The sequence below is a fragment of the Acanthochromis polyacanthus genome, chromosome 9 (assembly GCF_021347895.1).
Source record: "Acanthochromis polyacanthus isolate Apoly-LR-REF ecotype Palm Island chromosome 9, KAUST_Apoly_ChrSc, whole genome shotgun sequence".
NCBI lineage: Eukaryota > Metazoa > Chordata > Actinopteri > Pomacentridae > Acanthochromis > Acanthochromis polyacanthus.
In genome coordinates this window covers 17,905,083-17,928,018 of record NC_067121.1, presented here as the reverse complement: position 1 = coordinate 17,928,018, position 22,936 = coordinate 17,905,083, and the positions used below count along the sequence as shown (strand labels likewise).

The window sequence follows — 22,936 nt, the reverse complement described above, 5'->3', positions numbered from 1 at the left end:
ATTAATGGTTTTGTGCTCTACACTCAATGTGAAATATTGATTACATCAAGTGATGTTAGCTTTTCCAGGGTTGGTGTATCTCTACTGCCATCTACTGGTAAAAACACAGCACGGTACAGTTAAAATAAATGAAGACAGCAACAGCAGAGGATGTTTCAACACTGTGGAAGCCCTTTATTAGCTCTCCAACCTCGCAGGAGGCTGGAGTCTATGAGAGCCAACAGATTACAAAATCAGAGAACATATCATTATTATTATGTACAGGAGAGTTAAGTTTTGAAAGTGACAGAGAAACTGTGAAAGGCATGCACAGGTTCAGACTTTGGCATAAAAACAACAAAGGAAATAAACAATTTGCATAAAAGTGAAGGCTTAGTTTAACATTTTAACTGTGCATTTAGGTTTGAATTCTAAACATTCAGAATATTTTTTTTTGTATACACAGATCACAGTAAAAGGTCCACACAGTGTTTATTAAAAATCAAACCAAACACTTTTCGGTCGTTTTTGAGCTCATCTTGCTGTCTTACAGGAAAAAACAAAACAAACTATGAGACATCTTATGAGATTTAATTTTACAAAGTCGTATCCAGAGTCAGATGAGAAGATGTATCACTCAGTTGAGCAGTTTGTGTCTCTGTGGTCCAGTAGCTCCTTGCAGACTTCACAAAATGAATTGAGGCAGCTTTTGCCTTCCTATTTGCCATATCTCAACAAATTGTGGAGCCAAAATATGTTTGTAAAGTTGCCTGTCAAAAACTGCAGTGAACAAGAACCTTAATCTTACTGTAATTTGCAAGTGCAGTCTTGATCCATGAAGGTGGTGTGTTTGTACAAATTATAGAAAAAAGAACTTTTGACATGATGAATTTGGTAAAAATTGATGATGAACCTGATTTCAGTCTGGATAACAACACCGGGAGGAGTTCAGGGTGGAGGTAAGAGCTTGACATCAAAGAACCTCGGTTTCCACAGAACTATCCTTCATAGTGCTGTTGCTACAAATGGAGGGTGCATTTTAAGATTGAATATTGTAAAACAAATTACATATTTTGTCAGTGATCTTTCTGCAGATTTATTTTGGTTAAAAAAAAAGTTTGATCATCATGTTTATTTAAAAAAAAGAGAGAGACGATTACTGCTGTTAAAGATAAAAATTGAGATAGTTATTCCAAAGGGCAAACAGCATTGGCAACCAGGTATTGGCAAACAATACGACCTTCAATCTTGCCCTTATAAACTGACACTAACAGCAGCCATCACAGGAGTGATGGTTGCTGGAAATGTTCCTCTGTACCCCTATGTAGATATTCCATTAAAAACCTGCTGTTTCCAGCTAGAATAGTCATTTACCACATTAACAATGTCTATACTGCATTTCTGATTCATTTAATGTCTTCTTCTTTGAAATAAATGCTTTTCTTGCAAAATAAGGACATTTCTAAGAGACTCCAAACTTTTGAATGGTAGTGCAAATGTAAAAATGGTATCACCTTACATTACTTACATTATTTCTAAGTTGAACAGTGTGGAATTTGCTCTCACAAACAATCAAAAATAGATACTTTTATAAGACTTCAATGTAACAAAGGTGAATACACTTAGATCGTTGATCATCACTGAAAAGACTCCTGTGATTTCCACTTGGCCTAATTGCATGAACATGACCTGTGGACACTAGAACAAAGAGAAATATTCCAGCATGAGGCTATTCAAAGCATTGTAGTTTACAAAGAAAATCTATGACCCAGACAAGTAGGATACCTGGGTTGAATCCAGCTGAATATCTTTGAGGTATTGTAAAGAGAAAGGTAAAGCATTACTTCCCCTCCAGCAAAGAGCAGCTGAACAAATCATCTCAAGAATAGCAGAACTTCTCTACTGAAATTTGATTCTTGTGCTGAGTCATCAAAAATGGTGGTCAAAATACAGAGTTATAAAAAAAATAACCAATTTGAACCTCAGTAATGAAATATTTACTGATTTTTGTTGCACTGAGTTCCTAATGTGGAGCTTGAACTATTTACTATAATCAATTTAAACTGTTTATTTTACATAAGTGTAAATGCCCTGCTGTTCAATTTAGAAGTAATCTAATTTCTTTAAGGTCATTCAATGTTGAATCACTGGACTGAGTACTGTTACCCATCCTCTCATCTGTCTCAGTCTTTTTCTCATAATGATATAGTATTCCTTTATCCTTGATAGCTTTGGCCTTATAGACCATCACAAGGTGTCTGTGACCATCAACTATCTTGGCAGTGTGAAGAAACATAACATAAAACTCCAGTTTCTTCCTCTTTGGCAAGAGTCACGTCACTACAAATGACAGTAAGCACAATAACCAACAACTTCTGCACTATTCAAACATTTTAGGCTCTTTACGTGATTAGATTTGTATCCGTCCTTTGTTTACTGCACTTTGTATAATGGATAAATACAAACTAATAATGCGTTCACTTCTAAAAGCATCCTCACTTCATTCCGAGTGCCTAAAATATTTGCACAGTGCAGTATGTTAACAGAAAGAAACTACATGTCTAATACATTATTTCTATACTATACGTTAAGTACATAAAAAAACTCTACTTTGACAGATGTACAGAACAAATTCTTTAGACAGTGTGCAGTCTGTATGGGATTGTCTTTGGATAAACCCTTCATACTGAAAATAATAACTTTTTTGTAGAACTCTGTTTTTTAAATAGAAATATATTCAACATTGTTAAATGAAGCCATGCATACTAGATCTCAAATGCCAAGTATCCAAAACCAGCTCTTCTACTGCATCATATGGGCGTGGTGATGTGTGTACCAATCAAAACTAAAAGCATGCCCAACTAAATCCTGATGGCATTCTAACCATCAATTAGCCTTTCAACACCACTAGCTAACACAATGTAGCATCAGAACACAGGAGTGATGGTGAAATGTTCCTCTGTACCCCTATGTAAATATTCCATTAAAGATCAGCCGTCTCCAGCTAGAATAGTCATTTAGCTCATTAACAATGTCTAGACTGGATTTCTGATTCATTTAATGTATTCTTCATTGAAAAAAACAGTTTTCTTTGAAAAATAAGTACATTACTAGGTGACACCAAACTTTTGAACACTAGTGTACCATTATCACTTTATAACACTGTTTTAAAATATCAAATGTATTGGCGTGGATGGAGCTAAAATGTTTCCATTTGTATTTTATTCTAACATCCTGCTGACTGCTTCCAGCTGAGGGGCTTTGGTGTCAGCCTTGAAATACTACAATTTTTTTTCAATGTGCGTCATAACTCAGAGCACCTTGGATGCTTTCCTATTAGCTTAGCTCGACCGCCATTAACCAGAGCAGTGGCTAAAATATGTGGAAGATTTTACAGAACATAACTTAAACTCTTGGGACAATAAATTATGTCTCAGGATCACAGATTTTTTGAGTCATTTTTGTGATATAATTAGCACCAGCCTAATGGATAAACTGGTTGGGTTCCTGGCATTAGTGTAGTTTTAACTTCAAAGGATACCAGACTTAACCTTACAATCCCTTCACAACCAATCCAGATATTTCGAAAGGTAAACAACACACGATATTGCTGTAGGAACACAGTGCAGTTTTACTTGTTTTCTCTCATGCACAAAAGCTGAATATACCACACCCACGTCTCTCTGAATTTACATATTCATTAAGTGGATGAAAACAGCAGACATCATTCTGCGTCCTTTGAGGCTGTCACCACAGTGCGCAGCACTCGGACAGCTTGGCTTCCGGTGCGTTTCTTGCCACGGACTGGAGAGCCGGGGTTGGACGCTGACATCTGGACACTCCTGGCCCCATGACTCACCATGGTGGGTAGGAGGGAGGCAGACGGGGAGGGAGGGGAAGAGGAGGAGGAGGTAGGCGACAGGGAGGATGAGGCGGAGGAGGAGGAGGGTGAGGATGAAGAGTAGGAAGATGAAGAGTAGGAGCTGTGTTGGGTGGTGGTGGTGAGGACGAGGCGATGCTGGCGCTTGCTGCTGCTGCTGCCAGGCCCATGGTGGGCCGAGCTGACGTTAGCGGGAGATGGCGACAAGACGTGGCTAGATGAGGGGAGGAGACGACTCAGATTCAGAGAGGGGACAAAAGACTTGTGAGGATGTTGACTGGAAGAAAGCAAAGGGAAGGATGGAGAAGGGGAGCCAGGTGGGGAGACTGATGGAGAGACTGAGGAGGAAATTTTCCCCGTCGAGGAAGAGGAGAGGGGACACAAGAAAGCCTGGTGCCTGGAGCGCTGGGAGGAGGAAGGAGAAGATGAACGGGAAGGACACTGGGAGACATTCAAAATAGGACACGGGGTGTGTTTCCCACAGGAGGAGGAGGAAGAAGCTGGAGGTGAAGAAGCAGAGGAGGAGGAGGAAGAGGACAGGTTTTGGATGCTATCGGTGGTATCTGAGCAGTGAGGAGTGGACAGAGAGGCAGATGGGTGTTTCCCAGAGCTATGGCACAAGGATGGGATCTTAGAGGCACGCAAAGCAACGACACAATGGTTACTATCCCCAGCTGCTCTACTGCTTCTGCTGTCAGCCTGCAAACAGACACCACGGAATACGGCAAGTCAGCGGCAGCAACGCACAGCCCACATGACAGGAGAACAGCACTCAGTCTCAGCACTCATGTCAGTTATCTCTATGGCTTTGGCCAGTCAATCCTTTTCCACAGGCCAGACATGATGAGTCGAATTGCAAACAGTAAGGGCGTATTCTCACCACAAAGTGACATGGACTTATGAAATAGACTGCTGACATACTGACCATCAGTGCTGTCAGGAAATCACTTGATAATACATTAAAGTAGAACATTTAAAGGATCATAAAGACCTACAGTAAACTTAAACTTACTTTAAATAATGCATCTGTAAGAAAAGGTTTTGCTAACTGGTTCATTTCATATCCAGTAAACTCTGATGTTTTTATATTATATTCCTGGGATGTTATTTGTGATGTAAAACTAGAGATGGATTTGAGTAAAAGAAGCATTTTGCTGGTAGAGCTCAGTTGGAGTTAGTTTATTACTCCGCCAAGGAACGCAGTGGAGTAATGTGATGATCGGCATTGGTTGTTTATCTGTCTGTTAGCAACATTACTCAAAAATGGAATAACAGATTTGGATGAAATTTTGAGGGAAGTTAAGAAATGACATAAGGACCAAGTGATTAGATTTTGACAGTGATGCAGCTTATAGTCTGGATCCATGGATTTTTAAAGATTTCTGTATCACTGGGAGATAGTGGAATGGCATCTCTGTAACTATGACAACAAGTGAACACCACATCAGCTGCCTGCTGATGATCATATGATTGTGATTCTACTATCCTCCTACGATCCTATGGATTTTTTAAAGATTTCATCGGTCTGAAATCACACAACAACGAGCAGCCTTTACAGAGTACTGTGCTCTCTGAGTGTTTTTCTTGTTCTGTATGCTGTTAATAGTTCAATATTGAAGCACCTCATCTCTACTATCCAAATTTCCACTCTCCATACATTTATATGACACCATTGAATGTCAGTAAGTGTGTCTTTTTTTTCTTCCATGGTTTGTGTTTTGTTCTCTCTGCAGGTATTTCTGGATCTGGAGCTATATGTTTCTGATCTGTAGTCATGGTCTCATGAGCTACCAAATGATTATTGTTGTCCTTTTGCCATCTGCTGTCCTTTCTTTCTCCCTTTCACCCTCAACTCAGTCAGTTAAGGCAGATTACTGCTGCACCTGAGCCTGGTTCTGTCACAGGTTTCTTCCTGTTTCTTTCCAGTTTTTCCTTCCTACTGTTGCCAAAGAGCTGCTCAAATTGAATGGTTAAGATTTGTTGTGGTTCTTTTATATATACATTTTTTGTCTTCACCTTAGTGTGTATAGTGCCTTGATATGCATATGTTATAAATTGGTGCTACATAAATAAAATTGAACCTAGTGCATATAAGTTAGGTAATACAAACATAAATATTATACATTGTTTTTTGTGATTCTTCCTTTTTGTGGGAGCTGGAAGCTGGACTGCACTCTTGTTTTGCAATGTGTTGAGGGAGGCCATTCTCAGTCTGTTAGCATTTCTTTTTTTTAAATGCAGGGCAGACCAACAAGAAGAACCTACCTGCACTAACATGTCAGGGTGATAGAATCGACCATCAAAAAAAAAAAGAAAGAAAGACTGGAAGCTTGGATTGTAACACACAGAGAGGTAGTGTGACTTCATTTACCGTTCCTTAGTCCATACATGTTTACATAGGAGATAGTGCATGGTTTGGTGCAATGTTAATGTTATTTTGGGCTCAGAATCTCAAATATAGAACCTTTAAAAAGTAAGTGTGTCCAAATATTTGTTAGTATATAATGACATTTGTTTTTGTGTACTGTCTATACAGAAAGTTTAAGCAAAGTTACTATATGAAAAAACTATATGATAAGAACCACAAGTTGTAAAGAAATTTGGTAACAGCTAAGACTCTTTCAGTTCTTGTTGGAAAGATTTCATACATTCTTCATGCAAAAGGCTTTGAACTCAGATCCTTTAACTCAGACTGTCAGATTCTTGGGCTATCATGGATACACAGCTCTTTTGGCATCTATCAATTCATTTTCGATGACGTTTGGTCAGGGGACTGTGAGGGCCATGACAACACCTTCAGCTTGTGCCTCCTGAGGTAGTCCATGGTGGATTTTTAGGAATGTTTAGGGCCATTATCTTCAGTTGATTTACAGATGTTGTGATGTTTGTCACAAGAACATCAAGAAATGCACTGGAAATGTTTTGAGTGAACACTTATGCAAGACTTCTTTAGATGTTCATTTGTAAATTTCTGACGGCCATTTTGTGGTGAGGATGCAGTAGAGGTTTCCTTTTGACGACTCTTCAGTGAAGGACATGTTTATGTCTCCAACGCTCCAGAGTCTCATGGATCTTCCTGACCTTTCCTACTTTGACTGTGAACAAGCCATAGCCTCAACAAACTAATTAAGGTCTGATAACTTGGTAAAAGTGTGGATCTCCACTAACAAAAGGAAAGCTTTTGCCTGCCACCATATATCAGTGAGACTGGACTTCATCCTCTATAAAGATTCAACAGCTGAATAAATATCTCTGGGAGGATTTCAACACATATCGAAAACAATGAACTTTAAGTAGACAGGTCATCTTACACGACCACATTACTTTTAGCTAGGTGGATGTTATAAATTGTTCTTTGGTTCCATCTGTTCTACATCATAGTGGAGAAATTGTATGCACTTAATTATACAGGAATAAATGCAAATTTTACACAAGGACCTATAGTTTCTATGTCTTAATAATTTTTTTATTTTTATTTTTTTACTGGCAGCACTTTGACATACAAACTACTACAGCATCTGTTTTGGGTTTTTTTGATTTCTAAAATGTACATTTGTTTCTCATCCAATTTAAAACTGAAGTATCTTTCTTTTTCTGGCTAAATGTAATTCTGATTGAATTTCAACCCATTAAACTGGCCAAAGACATAGTAGTAACATGCACGACTGACAAAATTCAGTGCTATTTTTCTCAAAATAATCAGCTTAGAAAAAGTTAATGCACAAATTTTTGTTGCAAATCATATTTCCACAACTCACTGCCAGATGAAGAACGGCTGTACACAGAGAAGCACATGCAGGGAAAGATCCACTCACTGTGTTCATTTTTAAAACATCTGCTATTGATTTTTGATAAGCAGGCTACTACAACATCTGTTACATACAGGGAGTGAACCTTGAAAATAAAGGGCACAAACACAAACAGACAGAGCTTGAGGAGGACCCATGTTGCCACAAGAAAAAAATAAATATTCACAATAACACAATTCAGCAGAACACAAACAGTAAAACTACTAAAATAATATCATGCATTCTTTTAATGTTGTTTGACTGTTGCTAAAATACAAACAGAGATCAGATGGTATCTACCTATCTTATCTATTTATGGGTACATAGTCTTCCGGCTATGTACGTACAAATGGGGTCACGTCTTGATGTAATGAGTAATACTCGAGTTGACAATCATGGAATGTAAAAAGTTTAGAGGCTATTATCCAGCTTATAGGATAGCATTTGTCACAAGCTGCTATGTATAATCAAACGTATTGTTTTTGAATTTACATATATTCCTAATTTTAAAGTCGCTTTTCTATTATAAACGTAATAAAATCTACAATCTGTGCTTCAAATCTTGTATTTCTCTGTTCTGTAACATCTAGCTAAACAGGAGTTTTAAAAGTAAAGAAAATTCCACTGATAACTGTCACCATGAAGAATATATAGAAGAGTGAAGCGTTCTGCTACAGCTTATTATTAAAACTGTCCAGCAGAGATAACATAGCTCCCTCTCCCTCTTCTGTCTCAAAATGGCTGTTTCTCTCTGACTCTCTTTGGAGACCTAGGACTACCTGGAACTCCTCCACATTTCTTAAAATTAGGTTTGGTTCAATTGCATGATTTTCAGCTGTTTATCCCTTTCCCAAATTTGAATTCTGACACATTCCTGTACACTAGCAGACAAACACCTATAATAGATGTGTCCAATTACTATCTCTGTCTAGTTACTAAAATCAGACCAATCAGACTGCAGACTCTTCAGAGAACAAGTGTTATGCTTTTAATGTACTGCAAACAAACTACCCTGATTTTGATTTGTATATAATTTAATAATGAGCAGTATCCACCTAAAGTTTCAGATGAAGACGTTCTTTAAAGTGGAAAAAGTATATTTCAAAAGTGTATATTTCTCAGAGCAGACAAGTGTTTGTTTAGGTGATCATTTTCATAATGATGACCACTTACGGAAGGTTTAAGTTTTCTCTCTTTTAGTTACCACTAACTAACTGAATATACTGATAATTTAAAAAAAAGTTACAGGTTGTTCAACCTGACAAGAAGAGAAATCCTGATAGCATTTGGTGGAATATACACTACCGTTCAAAAGTTTTGGGTCACCCAGGCAATTTCATGTTTTCCATGAAAACTAACACTTTTATTCATGTGCTAACATAATTGCACAAGGGTTTTCTAATCATCAATTAGCCTTTCAACACCATTAGCTAACACAATGTCGCATTAGAACACAGGAGTGATGGTTGCTGGAAATGTTCCTCTGTACCCCATGTAGATATTTCATGTTTCCAGCTAGAAGAGTCATTTACCACATCAACAATGTCTAGACTGTATTTCTGATTCAGTTAATGATATCTTCATTACAAAAAGCTTTTCTTTCAAAAATAAGGACATTTCTAAGTGACAAACTTTTGAACAGTAGTGTAAGTAATCCCTTCCAGCCTGTGTTGTTTATAATGTGCTCACCTCGGCTCTCCTCAGAGTTCATTTACCTGGCTGGGCTGCTTCGGGATGGCCTGCTGCTGGCTCTTAGGTGTCTTGTCTGGTGAGCCAGAGGAGGATGAGTGGCGAGACTTGGTGTTAGATCGCTGAGCAGATGAGCTGGAGCTGCTGCTGGACGTCTGCAAGAACATGCATACACAGAATGCTAATTAGTTAGCACAACCTATCTGGGACTATGATATATCAGTGCAGCAGCCAGAAGCTTCAGATTCAAGCAGAAAATGAAGATCAAATGATGACACCAGGCATTGTACTTTAAGTGTTTAAACATCGGTGCACATAGAGGGAAAATGTAAACAATAGATGAGTACTGAGGTATGTCAGTCATCATGAGTAAACAGTACAGTACTGCATCTTTAAACTATACTTTGATGATATCTGTGACCTTGTTGGAGTATCGACTGACTTCATCAAGGAAGTGATTGGTTACAAACCAATGTGTGAGCTGCATATCTTTTAGTTTAACCATATAAAGTCTCATTTTATCCAGACACATTCATAAACTAATGGAGACAAGAAGAAAGATGAGGAATATAGAGAAAAGTCGGCAAGAGTCTGAGCTGCCATTCAAACTGAGCACAGACTCAGTCCACAAACAAGGATTTTGTTTGCTGCAAAGTGTTCGCTGGCTATGAAAGGGAGATGCATAGAAGACACAGCATGTAGAGAGACATGCTGTCAGAGTTGAGAGCCCACCACCAGCCCTGCACTGCTGAACCAAATCAGCTCTGTGAGCAGATGAACATCAGACCTGTTTCTTGGTTGTGGTTTTCCCTCGGTCACGTGGAAGCTGTGGTTTGGCTCTCTTACTCTGAGGCGAACTTGGGCCCTTGTGGATCTGTGTGGCTGGCCTTTTGGACGGGCTTCTCTCTCTTTCTGGTTTGACTTTGCCTTTAAACTGAGGTGTGTCAGTGGAGTCAAAGGAAGGAATAGGAGTCTGATGAGGTGAAGACACAGTGGATGAGGGGGAAGAGGGGGCACTTATACTGTCCACACTGATTTCCAACTGTTTAATGGACTCTTCCAGGCTGTTAATAGAGTCAAATGCATTCTTACAGAGCTCCTCTACCCGGGTTTGTGAAACAGACTGTCTGGTTTTAGCAGGAGAGGAGGCCTTGATGTCGCTGTCACAGTTATTGCCTTTGCCCAAGTTGAATTGTTTGGTCCTGTTGATCTCAAAGCTCTTGGATTCTGCTGTCTGCTTCTTGTTCTCCTTGATGGACCTGCTGTCCAATACCATCTCCTCCTCTTCCTCATATACAACAACTTCAAGAGTCTTCTTCCCTGTTTTGTTTGTCCCTGTTCGAATAGCCTGACTAATTGCAGCCAGTTTGTTTTTGGGGAACCTGAATTTGAATTTTCTTTTGCTTCCTTCCTTTCTAAGTGAGTCTGGTTTACCCTGGTCTTTGTTTTCAGGAACTGAGACATTATTTGCGAAAGATCTTTCATGCTGCATTTGTGGAGAATTCTGATTATTTTTTGAGATGCCTTTAAGGCCTAACCCTGTATTTATTTCTATCACAGAAATGTTTCTCACACCTTTCTCCTCTTCCTCCTGCTTTGTTTCCTCTTCAACCACAATACACTCTGGAGACAGAATCCCATCAAGATCTTCCTCACTTTCAAAGATGGTAGACAGACGTTTGTAGGCTGACTGAATGTCCATTGGCTCATTCAAAATAACAATAATAGGTTTTGTTCCAGAATCATCACTGTCCAGAAAACCATGGTTCTCATATCCCACATGAGAAGGGTCACCAGAACTGTCCCTGGCTACAGTCTGTATGTAAGAACCATTCATTTTGGCCAGATCTTCTTCTTTGGACTGGGTGTTGTTTCTGCTCTTGGAGATTATATGGCTGAATTTACCAATCCGAGGCGGGGGAGGAGGTGGTCCCTCATCATCCAGGTTGGTGGGGCTCAGAGTACCTCCATCTTCTGCACACAGTGGTTGGTCTTTGGATATCTGCACTGTCTTTTGGTTCTGCTCATTGTTGCTGAAGCTGTTAGTCGAACCAGGTGAAAGGGAGGACGGTTTTAGGAAAGGAATAGAAGTTTCTAAATCCTGATCTGAATTCAGGGACTTGATTTGCTGTAATGTTGGTGATGGCTCTGTATGTTCTGGGGTGTTTTCTTTTTGTAAAGTCACAACTACCGTCATATTAGACTTCTTCTCAGCTGGTACTTCTTTGACAACTTTTTCATATGTCTGTTTAGGAGTTGTGACAGTTCCCTGAATGTCTTCCTTTTGCAGAGTAACAACTGTTGTAAACCTGACCTTCTTTTCCACTGCTGTTGGGGAGAACACCTGTCCAACCACCGCATTAATCTGTTTCGAGGTGTTTGAGGTAAGATCATTTTCTGTACGTGAAGCTGGAACTCTAGATACTTCGATTTTGTCTGCTTTCTTTTGGCTTGTTGTAGACACCTCCTCATTCTTCTGGACAGTCTGAACATCACGTATACTGACAGGTGGGGACACTACCACCTTCTTTGTGGTTGGATGCTTTATGGAAGGCACTTTACTAACCATTTTCTTCTCCGTCACTTCTTTCTTCTTATCAAGACTTAAAGTGATTTTCCCACTTTTACCGTGTTCTTTCAGTCCAGCTACTGCTGCGAACTTAAGTGCTGACTGGTGCTCACATGTTGCTAACATTTTCTGAGTGGCCACTTGTGAGGTTTTGGTTGTCCCGGCATTTCCTTTGGACTGTTGCTTATTTCCACCTGGTGAATGATTCTTTTTTGACAGATCTGTCATCACCTATAATTAGAAAAGGTCATATTAAACACTTTGTCAACTCTTAATGAAGAAGAAAAGAACTGTAGCCTTTTATATTCCTTTATAACTAAAAAAGTTTTTTTTCATATATTCATTCCGTAATTTAATGTAAAGTGTCTCTTCACACAATAGTATTTGAGAAAATCCTAAAGTAAAACAGAAACTTATGTATTTGATGTATTAAATGTGGATATGAAATATTTATTTTGCATTTGTCTACTGAACAAAATGATCAGTCTTTTGAGTTTTATCAACCAGTGAGTCAAGATAGTGCATGTGCATCCCTAAAATCTGTTAAGTAGTAGTTATAGAGCCGCACATAAGTTGATAATTTTCTGGACACTCTGGTCCTTAATATGTTTAAAAATACTTGAGAGGATGTTCAGACCTAAAACACTACTGTGTTAAAAAATGACGTGTTGTTTCAGGCACCAGTGATGAAATTACATTCACAAATAAACTTCACTGGTTAAGTTCAATAAAAATCAAAATCTGGAATCCCTTATTTACAAATAGATCCAGACCCGTTGCTGTGGCTCTCTAAACTGTGTCCATGTGTAGCTTGTTTGCTTTAAGTAACAAATTTTCTTGTTCCAAATGACACAACGTGGACATAATTTAGAATTTCATAATTATTTTGACAAACAGCATTTAAAGGAATGTATTAACATGAGGAAAATCTTCTCTAAAATGATGAGATTATAATTGAATCCTTTTGGCGGATCTCCAAACAATATGTACGGTATCTTGAACAGGAGGTTCTGGTCATCACTTGGCTCATACTACCTCTATGGTGAAGCCCGGCGGGTCAAAAAACACTTTCATTTTGTCCTTATGGGTTACTGGATGTCGATTAATGGGGAAAATGTCATCCACTCAAAATTAAAATTACAACTCAACAAGTGTGCAAAACTTAAAGTGACTAAATACTTTCTGCAGTGACTGTCCATGGAAAAGACACTGCCGTTCAAAAATTTGGGGTCACTTAGAAATGTCCTTATTTTTGAAAGAGAAGCAGTTTTTTTTCCAATGAAGACAACATGTCACAGCCTGTCCTCCAGCGAAAAACGACCACATAGGTCATCTACGGCGTGACCCCTAACCCTTGAATGGCAGTGTATGTATGCTTGTGGATATGCTAGTTTGAGGTTGTAGTATAGTGCAATGGAATCCAGTTAAAAAGGAAATGGAAGACTTCAGAGGTGAAAGAGGATGGATAGAAGAAGTGCTGCTGGGGTCTGAAGTACACCAGGATGTTCTGAAGGAGCCCAAAAGCAAAGAGAGAAGAAAAAAAGAAGTGGACACACATTGGCTGGGTGATGCCATCCACACCACACAGTGCAATACACACCTACTACAGAACTACAGAATCAGAAAGAGACTGAAAACAAGCCCAAGATATAAGTGGTTCCAAAATGGTAAAACATTTAAAAGAGAGAAATCCAAATTTTGTATGTCTTTGTGTTGTAAAATATTCAAACAATATAGTTGAAACTATGTGGAAAGAGAAGTTCTAAATGGAATACGTTTTAAAAGTGTTTGAACATTCTGCCTGCTTAATCTCATTACAACGGTTTTGCTGATAAAAGCTGAATACTTTTAAAAGTACTAAAGCTATAAAAAAAGTGTAATGCAAACTTCAATGTCATTGAGGAACTGAATCTTTTGATATTCAAATAGTGCCTGTAGCTTTAAATATGCAGAAGTAGTCAAAAAAAATGTACAGAGGCCAGAAGGATAATCTCAAGAGTTACGCACTGACTCAGCTTTCGCACAATCATGTGACATCTGCCTTACTTGATACGTTTTCTTCTGAACATAGCAAGGCACTATTTCTGAACGATGACACTGTAAACATCATGAAGCTCTTCATTGTTACATCATCACAGTTTGTGTCTCTGTAAAAGGATTAATTAGTTTGGGAACACATGCTTTGAAACTAGTAAAAATCATTATTAGACAGAAAAGAGCAACAGAACAGTAGTTAGTATAAAAGCTGCAAGTTTAGCAGATGTGAGTCAGAAGCATAAAACATGTTTTTGTAAACCAAAAATTGTTCATTAAAAAGACAACTGATTTAGTTCAGCGAGCACTGGTTACAGCAGAACACTAATTTGGGCTCACTGTACACTACCAGTCAAAAGTTTGGACACACCTTCTCATTTAATGCTTTTTTTTTTTTGATTTGTATTATTTTCTACATTGCAGATTTGTTAGGATTTATTGTTTTTAATAAGCCTGTCAAACATACTGCTGACTAAATACTGATTTACACATTGCTTATGTGCTAGTAAAAGAGCTATGTTGACCTGTGAAGATAAGAGGGTCACGGACATTCACACAGGGGAGACCTGTGTGAATGGAATGAACCAAAGATGAACTGAGGCAGGTCAACAGAGGGCAAACTGCAGCTGCTTCCACTCCAACACACAACACTCATTGCTGACATGTATACATAAGTGCATGCACACTCCATGCTCTGACACACTCACTTAGTGCTGAAGGCCACTCCAAGTCACAAGAACATCCAGTGAGAGCAAAAGCTGCTGTGATTAAGAACTGATAAAATACTCATGACTGGAGTTGGTGCGTCTGCTAGAAGCTGTGATAATACATGACAGACGTTTGCAGTTAATGATGAAGGGACAATACACTAAGAAACATGTGAATCATAATAGGGAGGGACTCTTTTACAGTATCTGGGACCATCTGATTAGAAGGTTGCGTGCTGAGACGCTATGGACATGCCTGTGCACCAACGAAGAGAGGGCCGAGTTAAGTGCAGCTCCTCTACATCAGTTTTTGTCCCATAAGATTGCAGCATATCTCATAAATACATTCTGAAAACTGTGAATTTCATCCATTCCTGGGAAGATGCCTACAGATTAACATTTTGTTGACAGTAGTCCTCTGAACAGTAATTGTCCTTGATACCAAGCTAGTTTGGCATTGCAGAAAAAACAACTTGAACTGAGAGAAGTTGTTTCTCTTCTATCTCAAAAAACGAACACGCTCAACAGATTAATACTGAAGTTTAACATTTTTTTGTTTACAACATATTTACAACAATTCCATATGTATTCTTTCATAGTTTCGATTTCTTCAGTATTAATCTACAATGTATAAAATAATTAAATAAAAACAACTGACTGAGAAAGTGTGTTCAAACTTTTGACTGGTAGTGTAGATTAGAGCTAGCATGTCTTCTGGACAGAGCATGTTAGAAAAGTGTCCTGTTCAGTTCAGAACACAGTTGTTGAGTAAACATCCTGATGAAAGCTCGCATACTTTCATCAGGATGCACAATTTTATGGTTACATGAAAAGATCTGTAGTGGATACGGAGTTGTTAATGATTAGTATTGTTGTTTTATTTAATGTATTTATATTTTACCTGAGGCTCCATCTCTTTGCTTTGGAGCTCGGAGACAGAGAGTTTAGCCATGTCTCTGCTCCCTACATCCCTCACAGTGCATTTCTGAAACACCTGGGTGAGAAGGGCAGAGGATCCATGTTGAAGGGTAAGAAGATAGGGATAAGCTCAGAGGTAGAAGGGTGCAGTAGGAAATAAACATCTTCTATTTACACTTCCAAGTGTTGTATCAGACTTAACACAGAGGTTCAGTTTGTGAGTAAGAATGGCAGCCAGTTGAAGATGGAGTTGTGTTGTCAACCGCATGGACTAATCCTATATTAAATGTGGGTTTCCTATAGCCTAGCCGCACTAGACCCAGGTCTGAAGACGCAAGGGTCAAGGACCTCACGACAGGGAGGGAGGCGGGCTAAAAGGTTGTCTTTCAAATTACTCTGCAGCAATTGGGTAGGTATACAACCAATAAGCGCAACGAATAGGCTGACATAGTTCCTAGAGCGCTGGAAATCAGAGGATGTGGGAGTTCGGTGAAGCCTTATTTATACAGTCAATGGGTGAAGCTCAAGTATATTACAGACATGTTAACAGAAAGATTATTCAGAGTCGGAGCTAATGGAGCTCAACGACTGTTGTCGACCCTGGCAGAGAATTAAATCTGTTGCTGTGGTTTGTCTAGCGCGGCTAAGCTAGTTGTTTCCGGTTGTTTCTGTCAGAATCGTCGCGCCTCTGTCGTCACTTAGTTACACCCGCCTTCTGACTCTACACTTCATGGTGATTCGTCGGCCAGTTTTAGGAGCATCCAACCTCGAGGCTTACTGAGGGTAACTAGACCGACCCTGGCAGAGAATTAAATTCGTTGCCGTGGGTTGTCTAGCGTGGCTTGGCTAGGTTTCCTACTATTAGTAATGTTTTCATTGCTTAAGACAAACAAAGGACACACTGTGCTGAGTATTCATTACATTTCTCTTGATTCTGTGCTGTGTAAAATGAAAATAATACATTGTTCTCCCCGACAGAGATCTTCATCCCCCATGAAACAAACTAAACAGAAAGATTTAATGAGGAATCGGACACTGCATTCAGATTTAATAAAATGCAACCAAAGCCAAATGTTTGCTGAGAGTAGTTCTAACTTCATCAGTGACTGCATTTGTTATTCTTCTGCTCTTACTAACGTGTGGTGTAGTGCAACTACAAGCTGTGTAATTTCCTGTAATGATGATTGACCAAAGTGATAAAAAGAAAAATTAAAGCTGCAAGCAGCGATGGACGGGTCCTCGCATCCACGCTGGTCGGCGAATCCATGCACGTCCACCAGGTGGCACTGTGACTGAGAGTGTGTGCTGGCCTCTGAATCACATCTGGACCAGAGTTTAATGACACGTAAAATTTCAGCCAGATTGGAGCATGTTCAGACTAGTTATACAGCATTTCCTGCCCATCCACCACCAGGTGGCGCTGTAACTCAGAGTGTATTTCAAACAGTGGATGTGATGAGGGCTGGACTCTGATCACTCATGAAAAGTTTCAGGCTGATTTGATCATGTAGAGGCCAGTTATACAGCATTTATTGTCCCTCCAACAGGTGGCGCTGCAACTGAGAGTGTCTGTTGGCCTGTAGATGTGATCAGGATTGGATTGTGATCACACATGGAAAGTTTGAGGCAGATTGGAGCATGCAGAGGAGAGTTATACAGCAGTTGTTGTTTCATGGCGAAGCATCAAAACTCTAATGGTCGCCATGGCCACGCCATTTGGCTTCTGGTTAAACTTTTGATAACTTTTCCAAACCAAGTCCTGCTGTGTGGACTGACAAAATTTCAGGTCTCCTGGAATTATCCCCTAGGAGGTATTAACTCTCAAAAATGAGAAAAATCATCAAAAATCTCACAATTAATCCAAGATGGCCGACTTCCTGTTGGGTTTAGGACATGGCTCCAAGAGGCTTTTTTGTGCGTCCTGATGTGCTCTATAAGCCTCCCAAATTTCATGGATGTAGGTGAAACGTGCTGGGGGGGCTGTTTGTTAAAAATACTGTAGGGGGCGCTATAGCATGTGCAGTGCCGAGATGCATACAGTGTTGTTCCTTGGGTCAATGGTGATCTGTGTGGTAATTTTTGTGAGCATTGGAGTATTCCTAACCTGTCAGAAAGGGCTTTGTTTTTCATGGCGATATTTGGTTGCTACGGCAACAGCGTTGCATGAAATGTCACACCCTTCACAGTGTGTGATTGTCAAGAGGTGAAGACTCGACTGACCAATTTCCAGCATGATATCACCAAGTTTGGGGCCATTGTACCTGAAAATATAAGGCCTTAAACTTACTATTACCAACAGGTGGCGCTATGACTTTTTCAGAATTTATGAGTGTGGATGTGTTCAGACTGGACCTGGTGTCCATCATGTGAAGTTTGGGGCAGATAGGATGTTGTTCAGCTGAGATATGAATCGTTAAATTTTCATGGCGAAACATCGAAATTGGTTTGGCCGCCACAGACACGCCCTTTGATGACAAGTCACCATTTTCACTGGGATGCATCATCAATGTGTTTAGGCTGTTGTCACTGCGTTTGAAGTGAATATGATCAACCGGGTAACAATAGGGCATGAAAGTGTAAAAGATGTCTATTTCCTGAAACCACAAGGTGGCGCTATGACTGTCAATGAATATCCCTATGTGGATGACATCAGGACAGGACTGTCATCATACATGTAAAGTTTCAGGCAGATTGGAGCATGTTGAGAAGAATTAGACACCACTTCCTGTTTCATGGCGAAGGATCAGTTGTTTGAGGCTCCGCCATGGCCACACCTTTTGGCTTCTGGTTGAGTTTTTGATAACTTTTCATCAGAAAGGTCTGGTGCATGTACTGGCCAAATTTCAGTTCTCTCAGACTTATCCACTAGGAGCTATAAATTTTGACAAATGTACAGCAAATTCAAGATGGCCGACTTCCTGTTGGGTTTAGGGTGTGGCTGTGATTGACTTTTTGGTGTGTCCTGATGTGGTGCATATGTCCACCAAATATTGTAGCTGTAAATAAAACATTGTGGAAGTTGGCCTAATGACCACTTTTTCAATTTTGCAGGTGGCGCTATAGAGCCATTTTTCCACACATATGCGCAACTCCCATAAAATATCAAATTTTTCACCAGTCCTGATGTGCACGCCAAATTTCACGCGTTTTGGTTCATGATAAGGCCGCCAAAAAGGCAAGTCATTTCCCGAGGAGCGATTAAGTTTGAAAAATTTACAGCAAATTGAAGATGGCCGACTTCCTGTTGGGTTTAGGGCGTGGCTGTAATTGACTTTTTGGTGTGTCCAGATGTTCTGCATATGCCCACCAAATATTGTAGCTGTACATGAAACATTGTGGCAGTTGGCCTAATGACTACTTTTTCAAGTTTGCAGGTGGCGCTATAGAGCCATTTTGCCACGCACATGCGCAACTCCCATAAAATATCAAATTTTTCGCCAGTCCTGATGTGCATGCCAAATTTCACGCGTTTTGGAGTATGATAAGGCCGCCAAAAAGCCAATTTACTTTACGGGAGAAAAAAAAAAAAAAAAAACAAAAGTAGTTAGGGTCCTTCGCACCCTCGGTGCTCGGACCCTAACTACTTCATCAAATGACTACAAAAAAGGCTGCTATGAGTCATGCTTTCCCTTGAAAGTAAAGAACAAAGTCTGTCCCAGCAGATTGACTGTCCTGGTGTTTTCCATATTTGATCTGCTTAAACAACAGTTCCTCAAACATACCTGCAGCTCTTTCATGAATTTGTTGTGCCCCTCCTCTTCCTCCTCCTCCTCCTCGCTGTGTGCTCGGGCTGTAGGAGGGGTGGAGGTGGAACTGGCTACAGGTGGGACACACATCTGGGGTTTAGGTTTGACCTCTGGGGGTTGTCTTGGAGGTTTGGGCTGAGGTGGCTCTTTCTCTTGGTCACCCTTCTCCTTTTACAGATGCATAAAGTGAAAACAAAGCATAGAATAAATATGGATCAGCCACAACACTGTTACTCACCGATAGGTAAAGTGAATAACATTGATCATGCTGTTACAATACAATGTCTTGCTTGGAAACCTTGGGTCCTGGCATTCATGGATGTTACTTTGACATGTGCCACCCACCTAAACTTTAATTCATTCTGTGTAATAAACAGTGTCTATAGTCATAAATGGAGTGCAAAAGGCTCAAAATGTGTGATGCTATAAAACTGAAGTCTTTTCCTAACTTTATGAGACTACTTTAGGACATGACACCCCTTTGATGCTGTTATTTATAAATGTACTTACTATACTATTCATATTTATATGTGTTGTATGTGTTTGCCCCCAAAGTCAACTTACCTGAACTCCAGACTCATGGTCTCTAGTCTTCATGGCGATCACCTCTCCAGATCTTCCCGTGGTAAAACCAGAACTGACAGCATGAGACCTGGGCAAAAGATGATAAAAATAGAGGTTGGGCAAGTGGGGGAGAAGAGCTACAGATCTGTAGTAGATCTATAGGAGCTATGTGGTGGGCACAGAGCAACCTCAATGAATGAACACTGTGTTATAGTGTGGTGGGACTCAGTGAGAGTAAGGGCAAGTTAGAAAGAACATTTTAAAAACCAAAATGGAGATGGTGGGTTGTCAAAGAGAAAGACACACAAAGAAAGTGTCAGTAATGTATTATAGGTTTATTTCAACCTGCTGTATTCCCATTACCATGTCAGTTGTGTCTCTCTGTGGGTCATGCTAACTTTACAATTCCAACCTTGATTATACAGATTCAAGAAAAGAACATACACAACAACTAACTTTTAGTTATGACACTATCTACTAACTTGTAACAGACTTCTTGCTCAAGAGCAGTCCAGCTCTAACACTGAAAATTCAATTCAGTTTTATTTATATAGTGCCATTTTGCAACATATGTCATCTCATAGCACTGAACAGAGTAAGGTGAAAACCTTACAAATTTTAAACAGAGAACCCAAAAATCCAAAGCTATCTTTGAATTCTCTTTAAGCAGGCAGTCAGCAATAGTGGGAAGGAACAAAAAATAAAGAAGAAACCCTATAACAAGGAGGGGAAAAAAACACTCAGAATGAACCAGGCGCATGACATGGAAGGCAACCATCTGCCTTGACTGCTTAGGATGAGGGAGGTGGGGGACAGGTTGGGGTGGGAATAGCATTCTACCCATCTTGCATTGAAACGAGAAAGGCAGAGCAACACAACACATATGGCAAAGAGCAGCTGAAGAGAAATTGTTTTTGAAGAACTGCAGAACATCTGTCCACAAATTTGTGCAACAATGCTGTCCTTAAAGCAGGGGAATATACCTGTGTGGAGTCTGTCACCAAAAATAAACATGGCCATATAATATAATAAAAAACATTAAAAAAAAGAAAAAAAGAAAAGATTTGAATCTCATGGCTTTGGGTCGGCTGAGGCTCAGGTGGTAGAGTGAGTTGTCGACTAATTTCAAGATGGGTAGTTGGATCCCAGGTCCCTCCACATGTCAGAGTGTCTTTGGGGGAGACACTGAACCATAAGCTGCTCTCGATGGGCGACAGCTCTGTCGCCATTGGTGTGTGAATGTGTGAATAGGTAATGTGCATTGAGTACCACTAAGGTTTAAAGGTGCTATATAAGTGCAGAATATTTACCATTTACTGTAAAACTTATGATTCATTTCTACTGTGATGCCTATATTTTTAACAAAATAAATCTAAACAGTTTTCATGTTATATAGGAGTAGAACCTACTGTTAAATTAGATGTAATACACTTACTGTAATGTCATACTAAGTGGAATCATTTCACATACACTGCTATTCAAAAGTTCAGTGTATCTGTTGTATACTGTTCCTATGGCGGAACTGCTGTGCATGAAGAACAATAAGCCTGAAGAATAGAAAACATTGTCCTTCAAGCTTGTACACTAAATAAAGCATTAGAAGCAACTGTGATCAACTCACCTCCGTGGAGGAGGAGGAGGAGGTGACTTGCTGGTCTTGTCTGGACTCTGCTTCATCTCCTTCTCCACACAGGAACGGCGGGGTTTCTCCATTTGTGGCCGGCTGCTGCGCTCTGGCTCCGGTGCTGAGCGAACAGCTGATCTAGCGGGTGACGGAAGAGGTTCCACAGTGGCTGCCGGAAGCGGTGACATTACTGCTGGAGCTAAACACATCACACCAGAATACTGTCATTTAACAACTGAGAATTCATTGATCAATTAAAGATAGTAATATTTAAGGTCTGCATTTGCACATGGGGGTGAGCCATTTTGCAGACTGACTGGTATTATTTCCAATTTTCAACTTTCGTTTTTTTTTATCTCAAACTTTCAGTGTTATGTTTGTGCTGTTAAACACAGAACTTCATAATTTGCACATAGATGACTGAGTTCACCAGATAGGGCTGTTAAACATTTGCTGGATTATGACCACAGCATTTTAGGATATAAATTGTTTGCTGTCTTGTAGGTATACTGAACAAATGTTGATAGGATTATGATTTTACATGAGAAATGAATTTTAGTGAAAAATCATTATCCTCTTTAGATAAGAACAATTTATTCACTATGCTTCCATATGAAAAACTCTAAAATTACATAAGAGCTTACATGTTACATAAAACCAAACCAAACAAAACAAACAAACAAAAAACGACCGGTGAACATGGGTTTTAATTTCGCTTTGTAAGGTAAATCTGCAGTTTGAACATACATTTGGAAATGGTAGAAACATTGAAGCACAATGTTGACATCAGTAACACAGCAGGAACACAGAAAATTAGACTGACCATGAATATACTGCCACAGTGCATGCAGTGAAAGCTGCTACTACATTTGTCTGCATATAACTGCAATTACATGATCAGCACTTAGCCAATTAATTGAAGACTGAAAACAGACATCTCATTCCTCTTCCCTTTTAAAATATGAGCACATATGAGTATGACTTATCAAGCTGCTTTCACAGAACTAAAATAGCTGGACAGCATTAATCAGACTGATGCTAGCCTGATAACCTCATGTTTGCAAGAAATACGTTAAAGTGGGATTTTTTTAAGGGGCAAGAAAATATTAAATGATAGATTAGCACATATTATACGTTTTATTTTCTTTCTTCAAACTGAAATCATACCTGAGTCTGGGGGTTTTATCTGGCTGTCCACCTCATCACTCAGCTTGAGAGATGTGTCTTCCTGTGTATTAGAGAGAAGTACCTGTGGTTCTGCTGAGGTAAAAAGCACAACAAGAACACAGGCACACAGATGTGTTAACATGGGCTCCAACAAATATGAAATACTACTAAATGTTTTTTTTATTTATATTTAAACATTAAGAACCACATGAATAAAATCACAATTAAATTAAAGTTAACAAATATCACTAATCTGTGTAATGACCCTGAA

The 22,936-nt window shown here is 39.5% G+C and overlaps 1 protein-coding gene across 6 annotated transcripts in view; it reads right to left on the bottom strand.

Moving 5' to 3' along the window:
* Positions 1-149: 149 nt before the first annotated feature.
* si:ch211-207d6.2 (sickle tail protein) overlaps positions 150-22,936 on the bottom strand; it is a 122,399-nt gene continuing 99,612 nt past the window's right edge. For 2 of the 6 annotated variants that reach the window (XM_022209750.2, XM_051953286.1), the window contains 8 exons: positions 22,666-22,758; positions 21,496-21,697; positions 19,875-19,962; positions 19,287-19,478; positions 15,548-15,640; positions 10,124-12,136; positions 9,363-9,491; positions 150-4,073 (listed from right to left, as the gene is read on the bottom strand). In XM_022209750.2, the coding sequence (XP_022065442.2) occupies positions 4,047-4,073; positions 9,363-9,491; positions 10,124-12,136; positions 15,548-15,640; positions 19,287-19,478; positions 19,875-19,962; positions 21,496-21,697; positions 22,666-22,758 (2,837 nt within the window). In that variant the 3' untranslated portion in view covers positions 150-4,046. The remainder of the gene's footprint in view (positions 4,074-9,362; positions 9,492-10,123; positions 12,137-15,547; positions 15,641-19,286; positions 19,479-19,874; positions 19,963-21,495; positions 21,698-22,665; positions 22,759-22,936) is intronic. The other 4 variants (XM_051953285.1, XM_022209751.2, XM_022209752.2 and 1 more) reach the window with 4 other exon arrangements.